The sequence below is a fragment of the Fistularia commersonii genome, chromosome 8 (genome assembly GCF_037954325.1).
Source record: "Fistularia commersonii isolate RoL2024-O1a breed Wild chromosome 8, RoL_Fcom_v1.0, whole genome shotgun sequence".
Classification (NCBI taxonomy): domain Eukaryota; kingdom Metazoa; phylum Chordata; class Actinopteri; order Syngnathiformes; family Fistulariidae; genus Fistularia; species Fistularia commersonii.
Window position 1 is genome coordinate 10,427,412 of NC_141291.1, and position 26,186 is coordinate 10,453,597.

At 41.9% G+C, this 26,186-nt stretch overlaps 1 protein-coding gene across 1 annotated transcript; it reads left to right on the plus strand.

The window, feature by feature from the left end:
- The first annotated feature begins 761 nt into the window (after positions 1-761).
- chst2b (carbohydrate (N-acetylglucosamine-6-O) sulfotransferase 2b) lies at positions 762-9,109 on the plus strand. Its single transcript, XM_086151103.1, has one exon. It carries the CDS (start codon positions 1,621-1,623, stop codon positions 3,016-3,018), a length of 1,398 nt encoding a protein of 465 aa, XP_086007229.1. The 5' UTR covers positions 762-1,620; the 3' UTR covers positions 3,019-9,109.
- Positions 9,110-26,186: the final 17,077 nt, after the last annotated feature.

Below are 26,186 nucleotides of genomic sequence, written 5' to 3' on the forward strand. Positions count from 1 at the left end.
TTGATTTTTTAAACTAATGGTATTAATTAAAATGGAGTCAAATGGCCTTAACTGGAGATTTCCAGCAGATGGCAGTCTGCACAAAGGTTTGGACTGGGATGCTTCTCAAGCACTGACAGTAACACGACTGGGATCAGAAGAGGAGAGAAGACTGCACACAAACCCAGGTAAAGGTGTGCCAGTCCATGGGTCAGTTTAATTCTACAATTTAATGCATTATGGGAAACAAGTGTTTTGGATAGAATACAGAACCATACAGTCACCATCACAGTGAATCCCGGTCAGGAGAGAAAAGGCACACAGATTTATCATGGCACATTCTTTCAACGTTTCCATGCCTTTAGGTCCAGAAGGACTATAATCCCAAACTGCCGGGCCTCTTAAAAATGACAGCTCTCCATCTGTAGAGCATGTTGTCCCGCCATTCAAACACACGGCCTCCCAGCCTCCCAGGAGTTGCTGCACAACCAGCTGTCAAATGTCAGATTTCCGCCCATTCCACTCCAGAGGAGCGCCGGTGACTGTAACTGACTGCCTCCAATAGATCTGACAATCAGAATGAGAAATAGTGCAATAGTCTGTTTTATTGACTCGATCTTTCATCACAGAGAAACTTCAATATGATTTTACTGGAGCTGTAATCGTTCTGCTGCATTGGCCGGGTGCTGCCGCTGTGACCGTTATGGGATTCAGTCTCTTCTTCAGGGCAGCTGCTTTCCATATCGTATCTACTTCCCGAATGATTTATGGAGAGAAGAAACAATTATATCCGAATGTATTAATTATATGTAAAGGCTATTAACATGGACTTGAACAAAGGCCTGTTATTGACATTGACGGGTGAGCCTATGAGGTCAGAAGATGCAGCTAGATGCTTTTGTTGTTTTTCTTTTTTTTATAGAAAAAGACGGACGGAGAGAAGTTGGGTGGGAATATGTACGCAGGTCGTGAAATGGACCTCTGTGAAACATAACAACAGCATCTTTTCCTACCATTGCTGAAGCCTGAGCCGAGCCTGCGGGCGGACGGACGGTGCGGCGGGCCAATGGCGCGGCGCTTTCCCCAATGACGCAACAAAACGGACCAATCAGAAGCTTGCGGGGGCGGGGCGTCACTTCTGTTTTCTGATTGAAATGGACCAGTTGCCTTTAGTTAACCGAGCAGCGAGAACAGAGCGGGACGCCACAGACGTCGTAACCGTGGATACCGGCCGTCCGCGGCTCCGAGATGGGAGATGTCGAGTTGCGGGGTCGTTGCGTGACGCAACCATGACGGGTACGCATCGGAGTACCGCGCCAAGAAGCGCCGGTGGCTTTGCGGCCAAGTAGGGCGTCCACTCCGGTGATGCAGGCTGCTTTTTCCCGTTGTTCCGAAGACGCGCCGCCCTCTGGACCGCCATGGACGCCTCCGCCGCCCGTCTCCTCCGCCGAGCCCGCCAATAAAGGTTGCGCAGTGCAGTGAAAACAGGATTCCTTACCGAGGATCTCCAGCAGACCATTCCGGCATCCAACCGGGCATCCTCGTCCTCCTGCCCCCCCGCCCCTCCCGGTGCACAGCTTGCCCCCAGTCAATGTAAGGAGCGTTTCCGCCGGCGCTGAGAGCCGCTCTCCGGGGGCACAGATGAGAGGCAAACAATACCATCAGCCGCTGAAGTTGACAGCGCCTTGGGAGAAGGATGCTGGCTTTGGGAGGAAGCTTAAAACCTACAGGAACCATACCAAGATAATAGCCCAGCCCGGCATCGTGATGAAAGTCCTGCGCAGGAAGAGGATTGTGTTATTTATGGCCTATTTCCTACTGCTGGTGCTCACGATGCTGAATCTGGCGAATTATAAATGGACCAAAGAGCCACAGCAGTGCAACCATCAGATGAGGAGCACCACTTATCAGGGCAGATCTGACATTCGCTTCTTGTACAGGCCCTCGCTGGCCAAAAAGAGACAGCTCATCTACGTCCTCACCACCTGGAGGTCAGGCTCGTCCTTTTTCGGGGAGCTGTTCAACCAAAATCCCGAAGTGTTTTTCTTGTACGAGCCGATGTGGCACATCTGGCAGAAACTGTACCCGGGCGATGCAGTGTCACTGCAAGGGGCTGCAAGGGACATGCTCAGCTCCTTGTACCGCTGCGATTTGTCCGTTTTCCAACTCTACAACAGTCCGGGGGGAAAGAATTTCACGTCCCTCGGACTCTTCGGCGCCACCCTCAACAAAGTGGTTTGCTCCTACCCCCTCTGCTCGGCCTACAGGAAGGAGGTGGTGGGGATGGTGGATGACAAGGTGTGTAAAAAGTGCCCCCCTCAAAGCCTTAGACTGTTAGAGGAGGAGTGCCTGAAATATAGTACTATCGTCATTAAGGGGGTACGCATACTGGATGTTAATGTACTGGCTCCGCTAATGGAGGATCCATCCTTGGATTTGAAGGTGATACACCTGGTCAGAGATCCGCGGGCGGTGGCCAACTCCAGGATCAAATCCAGACACGGCCTGATCAGGGAAAACTTACAGGTTGTCCGCAGTCGGGACCCTAAACTCCGCCGGATACCCTTCGTGGATCCCGGTCACAAAGTGAACAAGAAAGATGGCTCCGATTACCACTCCATCGGAGCCATGGAGGTGATCTGTGACCGCACCTCCAGGACTTTGAGAACTGCCTTAAACCCGCCGAGCTGGCTGAAGGGGAAGTACATGGCCGTGCGATACGAGGACCTGGTTGAAAACCCGGTTAAGACCTTACGCAACGTCTACCGCTTCGCAAACCTCACCACCAACCACGAAATCGAGTCGTTTGCGTTGAACATGACCAGCGGCTCCAGTTCCTCCTCCAAGCCATTTATAGTCTCGTCCAGGAACGCCACGCAAGCCGCGAGCGCATGGAGAACTGTGCTCAGTATTCAGCAGATCAAACAAGTGGAGGACTACTGCCACCATTCCATGTCGGTGCTCGGGTACGAACGGGTCAGAACGGCCGGGGAGGTGAAGGACTTGAGCAAATCACTACTGACTCGCTCCAAACTATGAAGACATCCTGACCACCAAAGACATCTTAATTTAATGTTCATTTTTGCATCCAGTGATATTCCCTCTTGTCGTGGAATCAAAGCTTTACTTTAAAAATCTATGTTTGAGGAGCTCCACAAGCCACTTTTGGAATGTATCTCATTTCCCCTCTGTCGAATTGCGTTGGCATTTGCAAGGACCTCCCTCTTTTATACTGAAACACTGGATATGTTCGACAATGCGAGGGCCTGTGATGGCGGGCTTGAATGGTGAGGCTGTGGCTATGAAAAGAAAACAACTGTATAATTCATGTATCTTGCTATGTTGACACTTCAAAGTGGATGTTTTGGAGTTATTTTTGAATGTTTGAAACCTTACAAAATCAAAAAAAGGTTCAGTCCCCCATACCGTCTGTAAAAGTAAAAAAAATATAAATATAAAAAAAAAAAATAAAACTCATTGCTAATGTTTGTTCATAAAATCTGGTTAAAATCAGAGACAATCAAATAATTGGTCCATTGATGTGCCATAGGTAGAGATGATGAGTAGGATCTGTCAGAACAGAAGTAGTGCTATTGCTAAATTTTAAAAAAGGGATATTCAGATGTTTGTCATAAAATCCTTGTAGGATAAAAATAAATAAATAAAAATCATGCACTGTGGATGATGTCACGGCTCCGGAGTTGAAACATGTTTCAGTTTTGATGTAAGCAGTCTGTTCTACCATTCCAAATGTTTACAACTTGCTTGCTCTTTAAAAAAAAAAAAAGACAAAAAAAAAAAAGAAAAACAACACATGGCCTGGGAAACATTGCATTGAGTAAACTTCACAGTTAACAAGCTTTTTGTAATTATTTTGTTCTTTTCCATTTAAAATGTCCTGAACACATGCATGTCTTCCTTCGACAAATGAGTGCTGCCACAAGAGTCATATCAGCTGAAAAAAGTTTAAACCTGGGCAAATAGGGGTTGGACACAATTTTTTAACAGTATACAATTCTCTGTGTATATTTAAAAATATTATAAAACACACAATGAATTTGAATGGTATACTCTTAGGACAATGGCCGCTTATTTACATAGCTAGCTGTGACAACACAACATAATGGATTAAAAGCTGTGTTTCTGGTCCGCTGGCAAATGCAAATTAAAGATTTTCTCTCTCTTTAATTTGTCTTGTCAGAAAAACAGAGGTGACATATGTGGCTGATTCTGTCAGTTTTTCCTGAGCAACTTGGTTATATATGCGAGTTTGAGCTTCTCACGTGAGAACAAATGCCTCCTGGCTTCGATTAAGACAAGGAGAAAATAACAGGGATTACTTAATATGTAACAATCAACATCACAAACGTCACAAGAATCTCACTCATTTTTAGGTCAGAAGGCCAAGAGCAGTCAGCTTATACTGTTATTATTGTTTTTCTAAAAATGCAAATACATATAAGTTTGGAAACTTTGAGTACTTGAAGTCAATTTTCGGTCACATATAACATTAAAAGTCCAGGTGCAGTGGCACTTGGTCTCTTCAAACGAGGGCAGCGTGCCGAACATGGACATTTGAGGGCTCATGTTAACGGCCGTGAGTGATCGAGAGCTGTACTTGTTGCCGTGCGTCACCCTTATTTCAAGGACAGTGGCTTTGTTAAAATAAGTGACACAATCTCTATAGAAAGAGAAAAACAAAGAAAGGTGGATTTTTGAGAACATGTCTTCTCTCATATGAAAAAGACACCCTGAGATCATTATGAGACGCTGGGAGAGCCGCGAGTGCAATCTAAAAGCAAACAAATCCATGAAAACTGCACATGTTGATAGAATTTTTGGCAGCTTTTTTTTCTGTTATTTTGACTCCGGGTGATATGCAAGGTGTGAGGTAAAGGGTGGGGTTATAGAATTCAGCAGAAAGCAATGGAATCGGTGAATCGGATTTGAGAAGTTGTTGATTAAGTCAACAGAGATTATAATTTGCACTCATTTAGGGAAAAAGTGTGATCATAGAAGATGCTCATGAGAAATTCTCCCTAATGCTCGATACTTAGATGTTATGTAACCATTCTGCTTCACCCATAATAATTCACATTCCATGTAACGGGATGGACCGTCTGCTGCGGGTTTACATCGAAAGGTTGGAATTTTTTTTCATTATCTTTTAAAGAGGAAAAAATACTTAAGAAATCTTTAACAGTCATAGAAAGTGCAATGGACAACATAATTGCCTTCTCCTCTGTAAGGGGTGGCAGGGATGGGTGGGGTCTCCTCTTTTGGGGAGATATAAATTTGTCTCTCAGTGGGATGTTCTCAAATTCCAAGGCTAGTGACCTCCATTCATTGTGGGAGTAAGGGCCTTTGCTTGAGGCCAACAGGGGCTGATAAGATGGGGGTTAGAGGTCAGCCCTCCCTGGTGGAAGCTGGAGCAGTGGCAGCCTCTCTCCCCCAGTACACCTGCAGGAGTAATCCTTTATGTCGCCTAAATCCGGAGGCATCTCTCATACATGCACAATGCTTCTGTGTCAGATCGAATTCCAACGCTATTTCAACTGCTCCTGGTCCTGAAAACAAATTAATCTATGAGGATATGAAAGATTTATTAGAAAATTCAAATTTCGCTTGAAGGATATGCTGATGACCTCATAAAATTGTTTACGGTATGAAACTTGGATAGGTGTTGGATATTTAGTATGTCAGTAGTACAAAAGTGTAAGACTGTTTCAAAATCTGTTGGTGGATATTTCTTAAAGCCAACTCAATGTTATACTGTAACTACAAGTCAGAAGATCAAGGTGTGTCTTTGCTGTACTTTCCTCAACTTTTTCTTTTGGAACCATGGGTGGATGGATGGTTATTGTTTAAGCTGCAGATGTGGTCGGACAAATTAGAGGTCAGGGAGTATGAATGGCTGGTTGGAGTGAATCATTCCTTACCGTGGAAATGCGAGTCATACACACTTTTGTCTGCCATATTCTTTTCTTTCATACAGTCAACATGACCCGAGAACTAGAAAAGTGCTCAATTTGTGTTGTAACGGTGGAAATTAACTTGAAATACAGGGCACAACCGCAATATGAACAGTGTACGAGGCTGCAGTTCAGTTGGATACTGCAAAACATAGTGGCACAAAAAGCACATGAACTGGCATTTTCACTATAATCACCGCATGATGTAGAGATGAAACATGTTAACACTGTCATGTTCCGCATGTGACTGTGCTCATGAGGTCAACGTCAGCTTACTCTTGTTAAATGTCAATGAATTTCTCCTTTTTCTGCTCCAACAAGCAGGGGTTAGTCATTCAAGCTTTTGTTCACTGCACTATTCTGCCTTAGATTGCTAAATTATGCCATATTTATTTGACCAGCTCATATCTGTTCAGTAGTTCTCTTAAGTGTGTCTTTACTTTCCCAGTTTATCACAGTCAAAATAGCTAAATCGATATTGATTTTTAGGTTTTGGTAGCAGGGAATCAGGAGGAATATTACCATGTCTCTTTAACTTATAATTTCTCTACAATTTAACAGCCATTAATGCAGACTCAATCGATTTTGTTTTATTATGTTGTTTTATGGGAATGAAGAAGCCACAGGCAACTTACTGGTTTCATGCTTCAGGTAGCAGTGTGCTAATTCCCTACTTATACACTAAAATACAGTTTTCCAGTATGGGCTAGCCCAGCAGTGTTATATGTGCTTAAACCAGTAAAATGCTAACTTTATTAGCATGATGAACAAAGCAATTTTATGTTACTTCACACAATGGATTATGTACGGAATTTGTCCTATTTCAGCTTTGAAAGCATTACTATTAGCTTTCTAGATAGAATACATTTCCAACAATATGTATAAAATTGATGCAATCTTATCTTCTGTTATGCAGAAATTCTTTGCGGCATAGCTTTAACTGATCCAATTTCCTATCCACACATGAAGGATCTCTCCTTCGTAAACCAGGGGCAAAGGTTTAAAATAAATTCAAGTTATTATTCATTCATTCTTGATACTGTTTATTCTGCACACAGTGTTGCAGGGATTGGGGAGGGTAGACCTAGACGGAGCCACATACTGTACACACTGATGGACAATTTAGACTCTTCAATTGTATTTTGAAAATGCGCCCCCTCAAAAAAAAGCACGGGGGGGGGTATCCTCTGTCGCAATTGTGGCATAAGGAAGTAACGGCTGTGCCACGATATAGCCTCGAGCCCATCTGTTTGACGTCAAGCAGACCTGAATTCCTTCACATTGTTAAGAGACTGAAATGACTTTACACGCACTATATGTTACAGTTGAAGTTTGGGGTAAAGCTGTCTGATGATGAACAAAGACCTCCTTTGCATCAACTCCTTCCAACATCTCTTTCATGCATTATTTCTCCAGTGAGCTTTTCATAGTTGATCCTGTAAAGCACTTGATTCCTCTATTACAGACACCTAAAAATGACAGGGGTATATTTGCACGGCTTGTGCCATGATTTTAGACAAATACAAGATTTGTGTCTACAATTAACATTAGACAAATTAAAAAGGTGTACGGAAAAATACTCTCACGTATTTTAGAGACATGTTTCAGTGGCGGTATTTATATACTAGAGCTGGGAATTAGGGGTAACGGTTTGCAAGATCTGAACTGTTTAAGCTCTCAAGGGGAAACGCGCACACACACACACACACACACACACACACAAACACACACACACACACACACACACACACACACACACACACACACAGAATAAGCAGATGATGTGGAGGTTGGGAGAGGTGGAGCAATGCCTTGTTTACCTACATCTGAGTGAGTTGTCTTGCCGTCAGCACTATATTCTCTTGTCCCATGCCAGACAGAAACGTTAATTATAAATGCAAAAGGCTGGACTCAGTTCACAATTGTGTCAGCCTGGGTGGGTGAGTGAAGGGAAAAAGGTGCTGATCCGCAGCATGAAGGGGGGCAGACATTCAACTGCTGCTTCAGCGATCATAACAAGCCTCATTTACTTGCTACATGTCTTACACATCACCTTTACTGACCCATCAGCATCCTGGGTTAATCGATCAATACGTGTATTATTGGATACAGTGCACAGCGAAGACCTCACACTCTCAAGGCCTGCCGAATGAGCAAATGCACTTTACTTAATAAAATGCATTTCATGCAGTTTGAGATATCCTTCGAGTTGAGAAATGCTCATTTGGCCTGAAACTTTTCTCCATTGATCAGGGAGCAAGAATTCTTTCAGCTAAATGAAAGCCTCTTTTATTCAGAATCTAGTTATAGGAGGAGGATTTGTGACATTGCAAATATTTAGGAGATTGATGTAAACCAAAAAAAATCCAATAAATGAGATGGACATTATACAATTTATTGCAATATTTTTAATGCTGTGGCGGATTTTAGACATATAATGAAAACTTTGGTTTTCAATATACAATGTTTTAATGTTTTTTTCAATATACTTTTACATTTTAAAGAGCCAGTGATCCAACTTCATATGATTTACACACATTACAGAATGCATGCTGCACAAATCCGAAAACCAGCACCGCCTATTCCTTTCCCCACATCATAGTGCACACCCCAACATTTAACCCTCATGTCAATTTTCAGTCCAAGGTCTCCTCCCTGGGTTTGGCAATCAAAACAAAATGGATTTTGGCACCAAAAATTTGCCAACCATATCAGCAGGAAAGATCAAATGGAGCTTCTGATGCTGGTCACAAATCAGTGCCGGGAGCAAAAATGGTCTTATAAAACCAGCTTGAACTGGCGGCAGGATTCAGTGTAAGGGTCCTCTCACCTGCTCTACATCAAAGCATTGCCATAATAATTTGTTCCCCTTCCATCCACCTCACAGGTTCTCTCACTCCTCTGCCCTTCTCCTACATTTACATACAAACACTTATTAAATAAAAAATCCATACACTCTGAGAAATATACAAATGAATCCTTCAATTATACTCACCGGCCATGAGTGCTCAGTCTTGTTACCATGGTAACATGTACATATCATGCAATGAGTGAGTCAGTGGAAGAAACTGCCATAAGTCAAGGGTTTTCAATGTGTCACATAAAGTGTGCGTGTACATATATTATCTCTGACAGGTGCAAGTAAAAACGCAACATGTTACAGTTCCTCTACTAGTGAATTCATTCTGCAATTTATGCGAATGTAAATTTTTGGTTGATATTTATGAATGTCACATGTGGTATCACTTCTGCTGCAGAGTGGCTTCAATTAAACTTAAAGATCAAAAAACATGTAGACCTAAAAACAAAACAGATTTAAAGCAGTATTTGATTGGCTAACATCACAGTGTTTCTTTATACACATGGTTTTGTGACCAATTTTCAGAAGGAAAATATATTTTTCATTCTAAATAAACAAGGCCTTTTATAACACAAATTTCTGATTAAAATTTCCAGCACCAACTACAGCCTACTTCATTTCAATGCAGCATATAAGGGGAACAATATATCTGGTTAACATCTGTGTTTTAATGTGATTGTTCACCACATTTGATCACTCTGGTTGAAAAGCCTGAACTGAAACTGTTTTTAATGAGAACCCTATAGTCTTTCGATTCCAATGTTTGACCCTAAATCACTTGTCACGAGTGGTTCCTTTCGAAATGCAACAAATTTGTAGACCAACTTGGCAACAGTTGAACTTGTCTGGCACTGTCCTCCAAGAAATGACTGTTGGGATCTTAGGTTATGCATCTATGTGCATTTCCCTTCCCCTCTGTTCTTCACCAGACAGGCTGATTTGGATGTCAGCTGGTGGCAGTGCACACCTGCAGCCCATCAGGCCACATCAGGCGGGGGATAAGAGGAGCCTGCTGCCAGCCCTTCGGGGCCAGATTGTTGTCTAGCGCGTGTGCGGCCACACAGACCTGTCGGCCAGATTCTGTTCATCCTTTCCTGGTGGCTCTTCATCTCCTAGATCCTGAGGGTCGATGACTCTCCTTGCCAGATCCTGAGACTACTGTAACATGACCCCAGTAACATTTCGGACCCTGCACAGCCCTCTTTTCATCTCCCTTGTAAAATAAAACCCTTATCTCCTGATTGTCCTTGCAGGATGGGCACAGGCACATCTTCCAAAATCACGACAATGGCATGTTGGGAGAGGGTTTTTTGACAACTGGGACATTGAGACTTGCTGGAATGCAAAGGAATAATGCAACTGCTGATCATTTAAAGAATACAGACAACATAATAACATTTGCAAAGTAAACATCCTAATTACAGTGGGGCAAAAAAAGTATTTAGTAAGCCTCCAATTCTCAAGTTTTCCCCCTTAAAAAGATGCAAAAGGCCTGTAATATCCATCATAGCTACACTTCAACTATGACAGAAGGAATGGGGGGAAATAATCTAGGAAATCACATTATAGAATTTCTAATGAATTACCGGTAACTGGTAAAGTCCTCTGTAAAATGAATATTTGTTCACCTACAAACAAGTAAGATTTCTGGCTCACACAGACCTGTAACGTCTTCAAGAAGCTCCTCTGTTCTCCACATTACCTGTATTAATGGCACCTGCTTGAATTGGTTATCACTATAAAAGACTCCACAACTTGTCTGCAACCTTTAAACAGTCACACGCCAAACTCCACTATGGCCAAGACCAAAGAGCTGTCAAAGGACAGAGAAACAAAATTGTAGATCTGCACCAGACTGGGAAGACTGAATCTGCAATAGGTAAGCAACTTGGTGTAAAGAAATCAACTGTGGGAGCAATTATTAGAAAATGGAAGACATACAAGACCACTGATAATGCAGCCTCAGGGCGACAAGGGCCGGCATCTCCCTAAGCCCCCAAGCCCAGATAAATGCAGAGGAAGGGTATCTTGGAAAATGAAAGAGAGGCAAGGGTAGAAGATGACTATTGTAGACCACAAAGTAGCAGAGATTAGTAAAAGTGAAGTGAGGAGGGCATTGAAGAGGATGAAGAGTGGAAAGGCAGTTGGTCCTGATGATATACCTGTGGAGGTGTGGAAGTGTCTAGGAGAGGCAGCGGTAGAGTTTCTGACAAGATTGTTCAACAGGATCTTAGAGTGAGTAGGTGCCTGAAGAATGGAAATGAAGTGTGATGGTGCCCATTTTTAAGAATAAACGGGATGTGCAAAATTGCAGCAACTATAGAGGGATACATTTGATGAGCCATAAAATAAAGTTATGGGTAAGAGTAGTGGAAACTAGACTGAGAGCAGAAGTCAGCATTTGTGAACAGCAGTATGGTTTCATGCTTAGAAAGAGTATTACAGATGTAGTATTTGCTTTGAGAATGTTATTAGAGAAGTACAGCGAAGGCCAGAGGAAGCTGCATTGTTTTTTTTTGTAGACCGAGAAAAAGCATATGACAGGGTGCCAAGAGAGGAACTCTGGTATTGTATGAGGAAGTCTGGAGTGGCAGTGAAGTATGTAAGACTGGAGCAGGAAATATGTGCTAACCATGAGACAGTTGTAAAGTGTTCTGAAGATGTAACAGAGAAGTTCAAGATGGGACTACATCGGGGATCAGCTCTGACCCTTTTCTTGTTTGCAGTGGTGATGGACAGGCTAACAGATGAGGTTAGGCAGGAATCTCCATGGACCATGATGTTTGCAGATGACATTGTGATCTGTAGTCAGAGCAGAGAACAGGTTGGGGAAAATCTAGAGAGGTGGAGGTATGCTCTGGAAAGGAGAGGAATGAAAGTTAGTCGCAGCAAGACAGAATATACGTGTGTGAATGAGTGGAACTCAGGTGGAATGGTGAGGCTACAGGGAGTGGAGATGAAGAAGTTGGAGGAGTTCAGGTACTTGGGGTCAACAGTCCACAGCAGCACAGGGTGGAAAAGAGGGGAAGAGATGGGTCTGAGCAGGTTGTAATGGGTGGAGAAAAGTGTCAGGGATACTATGTGATAGAAGACTATCAGCCAGAATGAAAGCAAAGGTGTACAAGACAGTGGTGAGACCAGCAATGCTGTATGGACTAGAAACAGATGCAATAGCAAAAAGACAGGAGGCAGAGGTCGCAGAGATAAAGATGCTAAGGTTCTCTTTGAGAGTGACCAGGATGGATGGGATCAGGAATGAGTCTCAGAGGATCAGCACATGTTAGATGTTTTAGAGAGAAGGTCAGAGAAGCCAGACTGAGAGGGTTCGGTCATGTGCAGAGGAGGGATGGTGAATATATTGGTTGATGGATGCTGGAATTGGAGCTTCCAGGCCGAGGTCTCGAGGAAGACCAAAGAGAAGATTTATGGATGTAATGAGAGAGGATATGAAGGTAGTTGGTGTGAGAGAGGAGTATTCAGAGAGTAGGCTTAGATGGAGAAGGTCGATTCGCTGTGGCAACCCCTGCAGGGAAAAAATGAAATGAAGAAGAAGATACAAGACAATTGATTGTCTCACTCGATCTGGGGTTCCATGCAAGATCTCACCCCGTCTGGCCAAAATGATCACAAGAACGGTAAATGACCTGCAGAGCTGGGACCAGAGGAACAAAGGCTACCATTAGTAACACACTACACTGCCAGGGACTCAAATCCTGCAGTGCCAAACTTAAGTACTTAACGGCAGTTTTGGGTCACACATAGCATTAAAACCTCAAGTCCAGTGCCTCAAGAGAGCACAAACACTTGTGTAAGAAGACTTGTATCCAAGGGGGCAAATTGCAAAGATAACAGAAAAAATGATTTCAAATCCATCTGCAATTTGTGAAACAAAGAAAAATAGCATTTGTCCAAAAAATAACACATGCGCAGGCTCAGCGAACCGCGTTTTCGACAACGGGACGGCACTGAAGAATCCCCGCAGACCTTGTCATGAGAATGGAGTTCAAAAAAACACTGGAAAAAAATAACAAACCACTTTCATGAGGCTATCAATTAAAGCGCTGAAATATGAGGGTTGGGTTAAATCTAAAGGAATGACAATGACCAAAAGACAGGAGGCAGAGCTAGAGGTCGCAGACATGAAGATGTTGAGGTTCCCTCAGGATGGATAGGATCAGGGATGAGCCTCAGAGGAACAGCACATGTTAGATGTTTTGGAGAGAAGGTCAGTGAAGCCAGACTAAGACGGCTCGGTCATGTACAGAGGAGGAATAGTGAATATATGGGTAGACGGATGCTGGAATTGGAGCTGCTAAGCAGGAGGTCTCAAGGAAGACCAAAGAGAAGATTTATGGACGTAGAGAGAGAGGATATGAAGGTTGCTGGTGTGAGAGAGGAGGATACAGAGAATAGGGTTATGTGGAGAAAGTTGATTCGCTGTGGTGACCCCTGAAGGGAAAAGCAGAAAGGAGAAGAAGAAGACTGGAAAACAAAACTAAACACTTGCAAGAGGCTATCAATTAAAGCGCTGAAATATGAGGGTTGGTTTAAATCTAAAGGAACTGAGAACCTTAAAGGGACACACAGAACTGGGCTGGGCGCAATCTTGTGTTTTTTATCAACATTGGTAACAGTTAATGTGCCGGAGGGATACTTCAGTTTTTGGCTCCGAACTGTCTTTTTAATTATAGAACGAGGGCAGCGTGCCCATTTGAGGACTCGTGTTAAAGGCTATGAGTGATCGAGAGCCGTACTTGTTGCCGTGCGTCACCCTTATTTCAAGGACAGTGGCTTTATTAAAATGAGTGACACAGTCTCCATAGAGAGAAAAAAAAGGGGGGTGGATTTTCCGAGAAAACATCCTCTCTCATGAGAAAAGGGGCCCGGAGATTATAATGAGACGCTGGGAGACCCGCAAGTGCAATCTAAAGGCAAACATGTCCGTGAAAACGGCACATGTTAATACACTTTTTGGCAGCTTTTTTTCCCCTGTTAGATTATTTGGACACACAGTATTAGACTCCGGGTGACTCCGGGATGGTGTTACTGAATTCAGCGGAAAGCAATGGAATCAGATGGGAGAAGTTGTTGATTAAGTTAGCAGAGAATATAATTTGCACTCATTTAGGGAAAAAGTGTAATCAGAGAAGATGTTCATGAGAAATTCTCCCTGAAGCTTGGTACTAAGACGTTATGTAACGATTCTGCTTCACCCGTAATAATTCACGCTCCATGTAACGTGATGGACTGCCTGCTGTGGGTTTAAATCGAAAGGTTGGAATTCTTTTTCATTATCTTTTAAAGAGGAAAAACAACTGAAGAAATCTTTAACAGTCACAGGAAGTGCAATGGACAACATAATTGCCTTCTCCTCCGTGAGGGGTGGCGGGGATGTGTGGGGTCTCCTCTTTTGGGGAGATATTATAGATTTGTCCCTCAGTGGTATGTTCTCAGATTCCGAGACCAGTGACCTCCATTCATTGTGTGAGTAAGGGCCTTTGCTTGAGGCCAGCAGGGGCTGATAAGATGGGGGTTAGAGGTCGGTCCTGAACCGTCAGCCCTCCCTGGTGGAAGCTGGAGCAGTAGTAGTGTCAGACATGTCCCCCTGCTTAAGCCAGTACATATCCAGGCCCATCTGAAGTTTGCAAGAGAGCATCTGGATGATCCAGAAGGGGATTGGAGAATGCCTTATGGTGAGATAAAACCAAAATAGAACTTTTGGTAAAAACTCAAGACACTATTTTCCTCACAATGGCCAGGGTTAAAATGGTCTATCTATTACAAGTGAACAAGCTGTGCTTGTAAACTTTTTTTTTAAATAGTAGCAACACTCATATCAGATATGTCTTATGTTGCCCTGTTTATAGAATAAGGTCAACATTTTCCCCGGAGTACTGCCGTGGAGAATTGGTGGTCTAAGCTTTGCACTGCAGCTCCACGAAATGCAAGAACAGGAAATTAAATTCTTGTTCAAGGATATTTAGATATGGTGGCCCCCAATTTAAATAAATCATCTCCTCCGCATCAGAAAACTGAAGTACACTATGAATGGCGAAACCAATTCACCCTGTCATTCATATGTTAGACTTTGGGGTCTCCAATGAACCTATTATGGACTGTTGGATGAAACCCACCCAGACGCGGGGAAAACATGAAGACACAGAAAAGGCGCCCCTGTCGGAGTCCAACCTGGGTGGATTGTTGCTGTGAGGTGGAAGTGCTATCCACTTTGCCACCCAGCCTGTTTAAAGCTACCAGTACAACTGAATTAAGGAGCAACACTATGATAAATAGTCTGACTCAAGAATTTTTAATCATAAGGATTCCTATTTTGCAGAAATTCTCTGCAAGGCACCACTGTAAAATGATGAAATTACGCTTTTGAGTTATTTGTGGAAAAAATGTGATTAAGATTACACACATGCTTTAAAATGATGGTCTGTCTGGATGCCCCAGCAGACCTTCATCTCATTTGTTTTGTAATGCATATACGCCATAAAATGAAAAGTATGTGGTCATTACCAAGCTGGGTCATGAGGCCATTAAGTAGTAAAATTAAATTAGTTCAAATCTAATGGAGTAATCTTGAAATTCCACAGCAGTCCTCATTGTATAGTGTTTTAACTGCATTGTTTGCTCTGCAGAATTCAATTGTGAATATGTATGCACAGATACATAATACAAATAAAATGTGTAAAATTATTTAAAGCAACAGAACAATAGCCACGTCAACTTATGCCTCACCTTCCTTTGTTATACAAGTAGTCAAACAGGGGGCTTTTTAATAATATTTGAGATGAATCGATGTGCATTTCTTTTTTTAGACACAAAGGGAAAAAAAGCAATTCCAAAAACCAGTGCGGTAACTATTGTGTGCAACTAAGTCATTTCCAGAAGAAACCAGTGAAAGGATGGTTGTAATCCACAGGGTGCCAAGGTTCTAACGCTATATCCGGCCCCCCATGAATCACCCTGTTTCATAAGAGTGCCACCGTTACCCATTGATACACAAAATCTCTCCAGGGATGGCTATATTCATCGCCCGGTGGAGGCGACATCATATGCGGTGACCTCTGTTTACACATCAAAACCCAAGCGCTACACTCGATAACTATGGGGGCCCTTGAGAACACTCTCCGCTCCCATAATAGCACACGTGAAGCTCTTATTTTTTTTATTACTTTTATTTCTATTCTGCAGTTGCTCCAGTTATCACTGTCTCTCTCCACCAAGATCTTTCTCCACCAGCAGCCAGGCCATCCACTCTGTCTGCCCCACTGGCTATGTCATGCCAGGGAGCTGTTCAAACCTTGTCCCATTTACAGTGTGAAGATAAGAGACAGGTAAAATAAGATGATAAAAGCGAGGGTATGGAAAGCTACTTGGAAGCAGTAATGGAAGGGTGGGAGGGAGAGTGGGTGGATGTGCCTGCACAGCAAAAAATGGCAACTGAAAATGCTTAATTACTGGTGAGGATATGCAATACGCTGTTATTCACCAAGAAACAAAACACATTTAGAATAATATATAATAATTACAATATAATAATATATAATAGATGACGTCTTTTGAATCACTTCAGGTGTCACATGGTTCTAATGAAACACCTTTTTAGAATTGATGTAAAAATTACACCAATATGTGTAAAACATGACATGTTTGAAGAACACCCAGTTAAAATCCATTCATAACACTAAAGAATGTCAAAATGAACATATGAATGCCACTCTTAATCCTTACAAATACACTATATGGCCAAAAGTATTTGCTCAGCTGCCTTGACTTGCATATGAACTTGAGTGACATCCCATTCCTAAATGATAGGGTTCAATATGACGTCAGTCCACCCTTTGCAGCTATAACAGCTTCAACTGGTGTGTTTATGGGAATATTTGACCATTCTTCCAGAAGCGCAAACACCGATGTTGGATGAGAAGACCTGGCTCACTGTCTCTGCTTTAATTCAGCCCAAAGGTGTTCTATTAGGTTTATGTCAGGACTCTGTACAGGCCAGTCAAGTTCATCCACACCAGACTCCGTCATCCATGTCTTTATGGACCTTGCTTTGTGCACCGGTGCACAGTCATGTTGATAAAGGAAGGGGTGAGCTCCAAACTGCTCCCACAAAGTTGGGAGCATGGAATTGTCCAAAATGTCTTGGTATGCTGAAGCTATCAGAGTTTCTTTCACTGAAACTTGGATGGCCCAGCTCCTGAAAAACAACTTCACACCATAATTCCCCCTCCACCAAACTTCACACTTGGCACAATGCAGTCAGACAAGTACAGGTCTCCTAGCAACCGCAAAACCCAGACTCAGCCATCAGATTGCCAGATTGAGAAGTGAGATTCATCACTCCAGACAACGCATCTCCACCGCTCTAGATTCCAGTGGTGGCGTGCTTTACACCGCTGCATCCGATGCTTTGCATTGCACTTGGTGATGTGTGGCTTGAATGCAGCTGCTCGGACATGGAGAACCATTGTATGAAGCTCTCTGCGCACTGTTCTTGAGCTAATCTGAAGGCTACATGAAGTTTGGAGGTCTGTAGCAATTGATTGCAGAAAGTTAGCAACCTCTTAGCACTATGCACCTCAGCATCCAATGACCCCGCTCTGTCAGTTTACATGGCCTATCACTTTGTGGCTGAGTCCCTGTTGTTCCCAAACACTTTGATGTTCTTATAATACAGCTGCCTGACTATTGACTGTGGAATATTTAGAAGCAACAAAATTTCATGATTGGATTTGTTGCACAGGTGGCATCCGATTATTGTTCCACGTCAGGCGACCCATTCTTTGATGAATGTTTGTAAAAACATTCTGCATGCCTGGGTGCCTGTTTTTATACACCTGTGGCCATGGAAGTGATTGGAACACCTGATTCCTATTATTTGGATGGGTGAGCGATAACGTTTGGCCATATACTGTCGCGTATGACTCAATCATAAAATTTCTTCTGTCCTCTGTTGATTTAGACTATCTTTTCAAGTGATAGTAATTCAAGTATCTGTCCTGTTATTACAGTTTACTGTATTCCTCTGGGGGACATTGCTGTTTCAATGGATTACAAAATGAGTTCATCATAAAAGTTGGTCATGGAATAACTGCATGCAATGACAGAAAAATTACAGATGTACAATGACAGATAGGAGAAACAATGCCTTTGTTGCCATGATGGGTTACTTTGAACCCTAAAATTGGGAAAATGGGAAACAGATTAAAATTTAAATCTGCGTTTTAAAACCTGAAAGATTATGGAGGATTGCATTGACACAGCAAATGATACTCATTGATACAAACACTGCTGCCGCAGCCATACCACCTTCTTCAGTTGTCTGTGACTCAATTTTGAAATTTATTTTAAGCCTAATATGACTATTACTTTGATAAGGGTTTATTCAACAACCTTGAGAAACTTATTAAAATATACTGAGCTCGACATCATCAAATGTCCCAAAGTATATTCTCCTTATGCTTGTGCAATATATTAATGGGTATTTTTTTAAAAGATTTAGAAAACGCCCCGCTTTCCATTGTTCATAAAGCTCCCAAGGTGAAATCTTGACGGGGGGCCTTTTCTCCCCCAAATTTATATTGCACTTAATAGGAAACTGATAAAAAGTGTAATGTTCCCAGGGCCCTCTCTTCTGTCCCAGCACTTAATGTGTGGTCTTTTAGGGTTCAATGATCCCAGGGTCAGATGATCAGTGTGAAGGAAATCCCCTTGTCGTAACCCACATACCTGACCCTGCTTAGAATTAGGTGAGTTTAATGATTATTCAATTAGGGAACTTTGTACCCTGCGAATATGGGCATGAATCCCACATGCACCACCCTTTCAGTAGCTTTCATTACAACTAGCGTATTAATTTGTGCATTATCCTGGTAAAAACAAAAACAATCCAATCCTCGAGATTTTTATTGCATCCACCCAACGTTTATGGAGAACATAACCCTAAAGTCTCGCTCTGACACATTCCAATGAGATAAACGAGCGAGTGAATTTTATGAGGTTTAAATCCAACACCGTGCGATAGCAAATATCTACTACAGATGTTCAGCCCAGTGTTACATATGGAAATCAAACAGAACATGTAAGCCAGAACGGCTGGAACATGACCTTTCCAACGGCTTAATCAAAACCAGCCCCGTCTTCCACAACACACCAAGAAAATGTCAGCTGTGTAAACCTGTGATAAGTCACAAACAATGCTGCAATTATGCTTGATGCTCTTTGCGTCAAAGATTATTACTCTGTTGATCAGAGGGTCCCATATTGCCAGAGGTGTGCTTGACAACAAGAACTGACTGGCTGCTGAAATGAAATTATTCCTCAGTGGCAGAAGATGCATTGCTGTGCGTGTGAGTCCCATACATATAGTTGTCCCATACACACAAACAATATCACAATTTCTTTTTTTTTTAAATCTTGATTTTTTTTGAATTTTTGCAAATAGGATTTCTGATATGCTTCTGATTGTGTGCCCCTTCATCCAGCATTTGCAATTATGCAGTGCTGTAAAATCTCTTTTCATGCATCCCTCTGTGCTATTATGGTTTTTAGAGGGATGCTGAATACATCATAGCTATCAGTGACAGTGTGTTTGTGTATTTATAATAAAGCTGATATAGAAATCATTCACTGTGTTGCTCTTCGGTATAACACTAAAATACAGAAGACACCGATTTTATCTAGGTTGCCATCCCTTCCTTTTAAAAGTATCATGAAGAAATCATTTTGGACATAAGTGAATTTTGGGATTAATTCATTTTTATCCTTGCAGTGGCATATCGCAACAAGCCATCAGTCAGTGAACACCCCCACAGGCAGAACTGAAAATATAGATGTAAGAGTTGTTAAACCATTACTATTGGCCTACCTGTCTGCTGATTTGTTAAGGTTAATCATCACCAGCTTCCCATCAGATTAGATCTACAAAACCACACGTTGCTGTCTGATCCCAATTTTCATTTTGTGAAGCAAACGGGAACTGATAGTGTTCTACTTTTATTAGAACAACAACCGGGGGAAGACAGACTTCATTGACTGAGATGTCAGCATGCTGTCTTAAGATAACTGCTTTCCCCCAGATGACAGTGACGGGTCATTGATCTCTCCTCTGACAAACTCTTATGTTTCTAGCAGTTGATCTTGTTTCCATGTTTAGTGGTCTGACATCTTGTGCATTCAGCCTTCACCTGCTGTGCGCTACCGTCCAAATTTAAAACTTACCCAACGGTTTGGACATCGCAACCTGCTTGCCAAAACTTCAGCTTAGCAACCGCTGTTGCATGAACCTGGACATTTCTCTGGTGTACAATCAAGCCCTTGGGGGAGGGGGGGGGGGGGGGTCTATGTAATCAAATTGTGATTTTCTATTTATCCCACATTCTTCATAATTTACTTCATAAAACCACTTTAAGTCATGATTTGAGAAGAGCACATAGGGGGTAAAATACCCCCTTCTGGAGTTTGTCATATAGATGCTATATTGCTACACGTAATTAATATTTTAGTGTGCTTGTCAAAACAGAAAAAAAGAAGATGAATTTGCATCGTGACAGGCATAAAGATAGTGCATGACTTGAAGAAAATGTGAATGGGGCAGGCTGTGGCAGGCACAAATGGCCTGCAAATGACTGCTTGTTGGATACATCCCGTGGCGACAGGACCTGTCACTGAGCTAAGCTGACAGGAGAGCCAGATAAGGTATGTGAAGGAGAAAAACAAGGGACACAATCCCACAGCTTTCTCTGGTGGGATGTATGAAGTGTCTGTGTGTGTGGGGTGTCATTTACTCTGATGTAGAAATGACAGAACAAGCTAATCTTGATATCTGTATGTAAATAGGTAAAAGGCGTGATAGTCAAGTCAGCTGGCGAGCCTGAGAAGAAAAGATTGACTGCGAGAAAGGACAAGACAACCGGAACAAAGCAGGGCAGGGAGCGGGAAAGAGACATAAAAGAAAAAGGGAGATGGTGACATTCTCTCTGTGCAGGTGCAAGAAACAAACAGAGGCAACAAGGCAGGATGTGGGGAGGTGGCGGGGCTGGGAGGAGGCTGTGTGTAGGACGAGAGACAGTTTTTTGTCTGGGGGAAAATATTTCGCTGTCAACCAGCATGCTAAATTGATCTGACCCTTGCACACTATTACCCTTATCTTCAACACGGCGGCATTCAATAAAGCAAAGCCTGAAATTATTTCACTCCGTGACCATGAGACCACCTGCATAAATCTGAAAACACCCCACAGTGGAGCACTGAGTGGGGGTCGGGGGCACAGGAAGAACAGAAAAACAACAACCGTGGAAGACGGATTGCATGAGCTACATAAATGTTTATTCGTTGCGGAAATATTTTGGCCACAACAGTCATCTTACAGAGATACCAGTCGTTGCCACCTCACACTCATGGCACAAAAGGTACGTTCACGGAAAAAACACAAGACATCGAGTGTTGGCATGGCAGACTCACAGGTGCCATGCCAACAGCCTCCCAAACCGTGTAGATATTTTTTGGTCACTTCCCACTTCAGGTGTCGACACTTTCTCAAGTGGTTTGTGCTGGAATACACTGTGACTAAAATACCACTGGACAGATTCCAGGATGACACAGCATTACACACACTCTCTCACACACACACAGACACACACACACACAGACACACACACACACACACACACACACACACACACACACACAGACACACACACACACACACACACACACATACACCTTTTACTGATTACTCTTTTTAAAGGCCTTTAGGCAATGGTGCTCAAATGAAATTCCACATTGTTTGTCACTGAGAAAGAGGAGACCTTTTTTAAAATTTTCCTATTTTTGAATCTTATGCGAGACTTTTTTGCAAACAGAAATCACCTACCTACACTCCCTTACAAATAAAGAATGTGAATAGTCCCATAACCCACATTGCAACATCTTGATAATTTTCTCAATTTTTTAAGTCATAGAGGATTGAATCTGGCACTAACAACACTTGTGATAGTGTTTTGATATATCTAAAACTGTATTCATTAGTTATTAACGGAAAACAGCCATACTTACCTAAATTGCTACTGTGAAAGTAATTCAAATGCTGTCCACTACCTACCGATAAAGCACGAGTAAATGCGGCTGGTGAATACATAACAGGGGTATCTCCGATCACTTATGGGTTCATATGCAAAGCAGAGGAGTTGCAGCAGCACAAGGCCATGAGGGACGCCACTCGTACCAACAAAAGAAATCAAAGGGTGCAGTGGACACGAGTTCACCGTCAATTGAAGATGAGGAAATATGGCAGATCTTGATACATGCTGTGACACTTCGGTGAAATATTCTAGAGGACATAAAAAGAGAGTAAGGATTCATCCTTCCTGAGGAGTATTAACACATCAGGGTGCTGCTGGTACTATTCGGGTGTGACTGATATTTTCTCTGATAAGAAGAATAACACAAACAAAAATTTAATCTGTGCATTGTTTCAACAGCTGAAGTGATAGAGCTAACACTTTTCAGCTGGAAGGAAAGTGTACTCACAAAAAACTTACAACACGGTCTGGCACCCAGTGAACAGAACTCGTTATTTTATGCATTGTGGTTTTCGGGCTAAGGTGAGGGTAATTCGAACACCTCGACCATTGCTCACATGGTGCGTTGTGTTCAAATCACACCTGTCATTTCCACTAGCGCTGGCAGGCAGGAAGCCAGCTCTGACAGGCCCCTGCAAGCACCTCAAGCAGAGGATTTTAAAAATCTTTCTTCACAGTTGAGTTACACTTTTGGGTCACCACTGCAGAGGTTCATTGAAGAGTCAAAATGAGGTTAACCAAGTCCAAAAAAAACAAGTTTCATATAGTGCACACACCTATGAACGAAACTAGAATAACTCATGCATCAAAAATGTGGTCCAGTGAACAACAGAAAGAAGCTACAAAAAATTACTTTAGGAATTGCCCAAGTGCACACCTTTTACAAAAAAAAAAATATTCTTTACATATATCTAAACCATTTAACAAGCAGTAGCAAAGAACAAAATCTTGGATAACCCAATAGTTGATGAGCAGCCACAAGAGAAAATGACATCCGCTAACAATTTACAGACATTTGGGCTGTTTCCACAGAACTAGTCATCGAAACATACTGCTCATAGCTAAAGGGAAGTCTTCAGAACTAATACTACAAAAATTAAAAAAAAATAAAAAAACACAAGCCCTCAGGTTTTTATGGAGAGTATACTCTACAAATATAATTTTGCTTTTCATTAAAATAAAGTCTGAAAATTGAAGGGGCAATGGCGCTGCCAAATACATAAAATGAAAAGTAATGAAATTAAATGCTTCCCTTTTGTCATTTCAGAAAGCAAATCGTTTTTTCTGTTACCCTATAACTCCAACATTAACCACTGCAAATGACCAAACAAGATGTCATATTTGATGTTATAGGCAATATTAGAAATATGTCGGAATTTTCTGTGATAGTTTTATGTGCGACTAGAGATTAATAGCAACAACATGCCCACTGTGTTTGGGTCCAAATAAATTAATGAATATTATAAATGACTGTGGCATATGGCACAATATCATGGCACCACACAATATTCGACACTTGTTTAGTATCCCTTGGCAGTTACTGTCATATTTATTTACATATTTATTTATGTACTGTTTAATGTCAATTTCAGCTTTATTTTTGTATTGCATAACTTGTGTACATTGTATATTAATATCATGTCCATAGTTCCTGCCTATAGTCTACTGCATTTAATGCACATATCCATCTGTATAATATAATATGTTCAATATGTAAATTTTGACATAAAGAACCATGCAGATACTGTTAATTTATTCATTATATTTGCCTCTGCTATTTTTGTTTGCATTTCTGCATTTTGTTACAGGTACGTGTACATGTTTGATTACAATAAAGTAGAACCAAGTCTAATCCAATATGATTCTGATGCTAGTCCAATTCTAACCCTTTCATACAGGTTAAACAATTTGTGGCTAATAAATCCTGCATTTTTAACATATGCATATGTAAGGAGAATTGTTACTGAAAATTCCTATCTACTGAATCTGAACAGAATGCAATGTAACATCAAATCGGTCATTTCACTAATATGGAACTGTGCAAATCGCTGTCATGTATGAGGTATTCTAAGTAATACATTTCTTGGGTGTTGAGACCTCTAGGCTACATGGAAAAAGAAACAACTTAAAATACTGTGAGGGTTAAATCTTCTGAGTGCAGTGTGACAAAAGTGCAATTCATGGAAAGCAAACCATAGTATTTAGGTCAAAATTGTGAAACCTAGAATTAGAATCCTTGTCTCTTGATAGTTAAAGTAAAAATAAAGTTGACAGACCAGTGTGTAAGTGTGTGTGTGTGTGTGTGTGTGTGCGTGCTTGGAAGCATACAAGTGTGCACTTCCGACATATGAAAATAGAAGCGGCTGAGTATCTGCACAGTGGATTGCAGCTCACAGTGCTGTACAAGGGAACATATTAACCCGAAACGGTCTTTTTCAGACTGAATTACCTCCGCTATACATCTTAGTCTCACCATCTGGAACTGGAAAAAGATATTATTTCTCATATTTCACACTGATGTTCACAGTACAACCCACTTGCCAAATAATAATGCCAGTTCATCACAGCCAGTACTGTCACAAACTAATAAAGAAGCCACCATTCTCAGTTCAACACAAAATTATACCAAATTTTTCATTTCAGATTTTACAGCTGTTCCGTATATTTGGATTTCAAACATGGATCCATATTCGGTACATCAAGATATTTGATGATGATCTATTCATCAGCTGATTGTTGGTATTTCAGTTCAGACCTGCGTGAGTGACCGACTAACATCACCGTTCCTGGAATCAATCTCTGCAGCATTAGTTTAAATAGTATAATGATTTCCCTGCATTGCAACTCATGTTACTCGGTCACACCAGCTACCTCCTTGATTTTCCCTTTAATGTAAATTGCTGTATCAGGGTCCAATGTCCTGCATGCACAGTGACACTGGAGTTCTACCTTCCAGCAGTTAGCAACCAGCAACAACCCATTTTCACTAAGGTTGTTGCTGGACAATCTTCCTTTCACTCCTTTTTTCCAGAAATGCAGGATGTCTGAGGAATGGAGTACTTTCTTTTGACAACTTGAAACCGGTAAAACTTGGAACACAGTCAGCGGATAACATCTCCCTGCATAAATTCAATTTGATAGGAGAATTTCAGACAGGGCAATGACAAAGGAGTTGACTATTCACATCGTTTTCTCCTGGAGACTCCATTTCACTGGCCAAAAATGTGCAAAATGGGATAAAATAATAACTCCCCTGAAGAGAGACTCAAAAAAGGAACAATTTGAGCTGTTCTTCCACACAGTCGATGTCGCATGATTCAAGCGAGATGGGATGAAAAGGAGGTAGAAGATGAATAAGTGGCGAAAGGGCGGGAGAAGTCCATTTGCTGACCAGCCAGCTGGGATGTGAGGTTATTGGTTGAATCTGCTGCACAAATCAGACGAGGTGTCAGATCATGGTTTCATGTCCTTTTGGAGAGCTTTTTTGCTGTCAAATCTTTCTCAAATGCATTTATTGCAGATATTTTAGATTGGCTGTTTTATAACAAATGCTTTTGATTATGGAAAAATATCATTAGCCCACCTACTCACCCTGCCTCACTCGTCTTTTGCCTTCCAGTGTGTACGAACACACCCTCTACACAATGCGGCCACGCAGGAGATTGTTCTCTATATGTAGGTGCTGATGAAATTTTGAGGGCGAGCGATGAATAATTTAGGAGAGAGGATTATGAAAGCAGCTTCTTGGCACGTTGCTAGAGGGTATGAATCGATATGAGCCCTCTTTGCCAGCAACACCACCGCCCTGCTTTTTTTTGTTCCTCCCCAAAACCACAGACCCTCTGAACAAAGTCCCGACACATGGCCACAGGACATGACCGACTGTGCAGCCAGATGCACCGTCTCGGCATGTAAAAGAGACTCAATGAAATACTCTACAGGAGACAGCCAGTGTGCATATGGTGAAAATGTGTATCTGTATGTGTGCAGAAGGGAGAAGGGCGTATTCTAACCGGCAACATCCACAGAGCATGATGGCCAACACTAGTATTTTCTGCTTTCTGTCCAGAGGTAGTCATTAACAACACACATTAGGATGAAGATGATGCACACAAAAATGCTTTTCCGCAGGTTGAGTGCCACCGTGAATCAGATATATAACACTCTCACACAGTTGCCTCGGATGAAGATTTTATTTTATGGACTTGATTAGCGTAGCGGCACAGCTGAAGGCTCTCCAGACTGAATAATTGATCATCATCATCATCTCTCATTTAC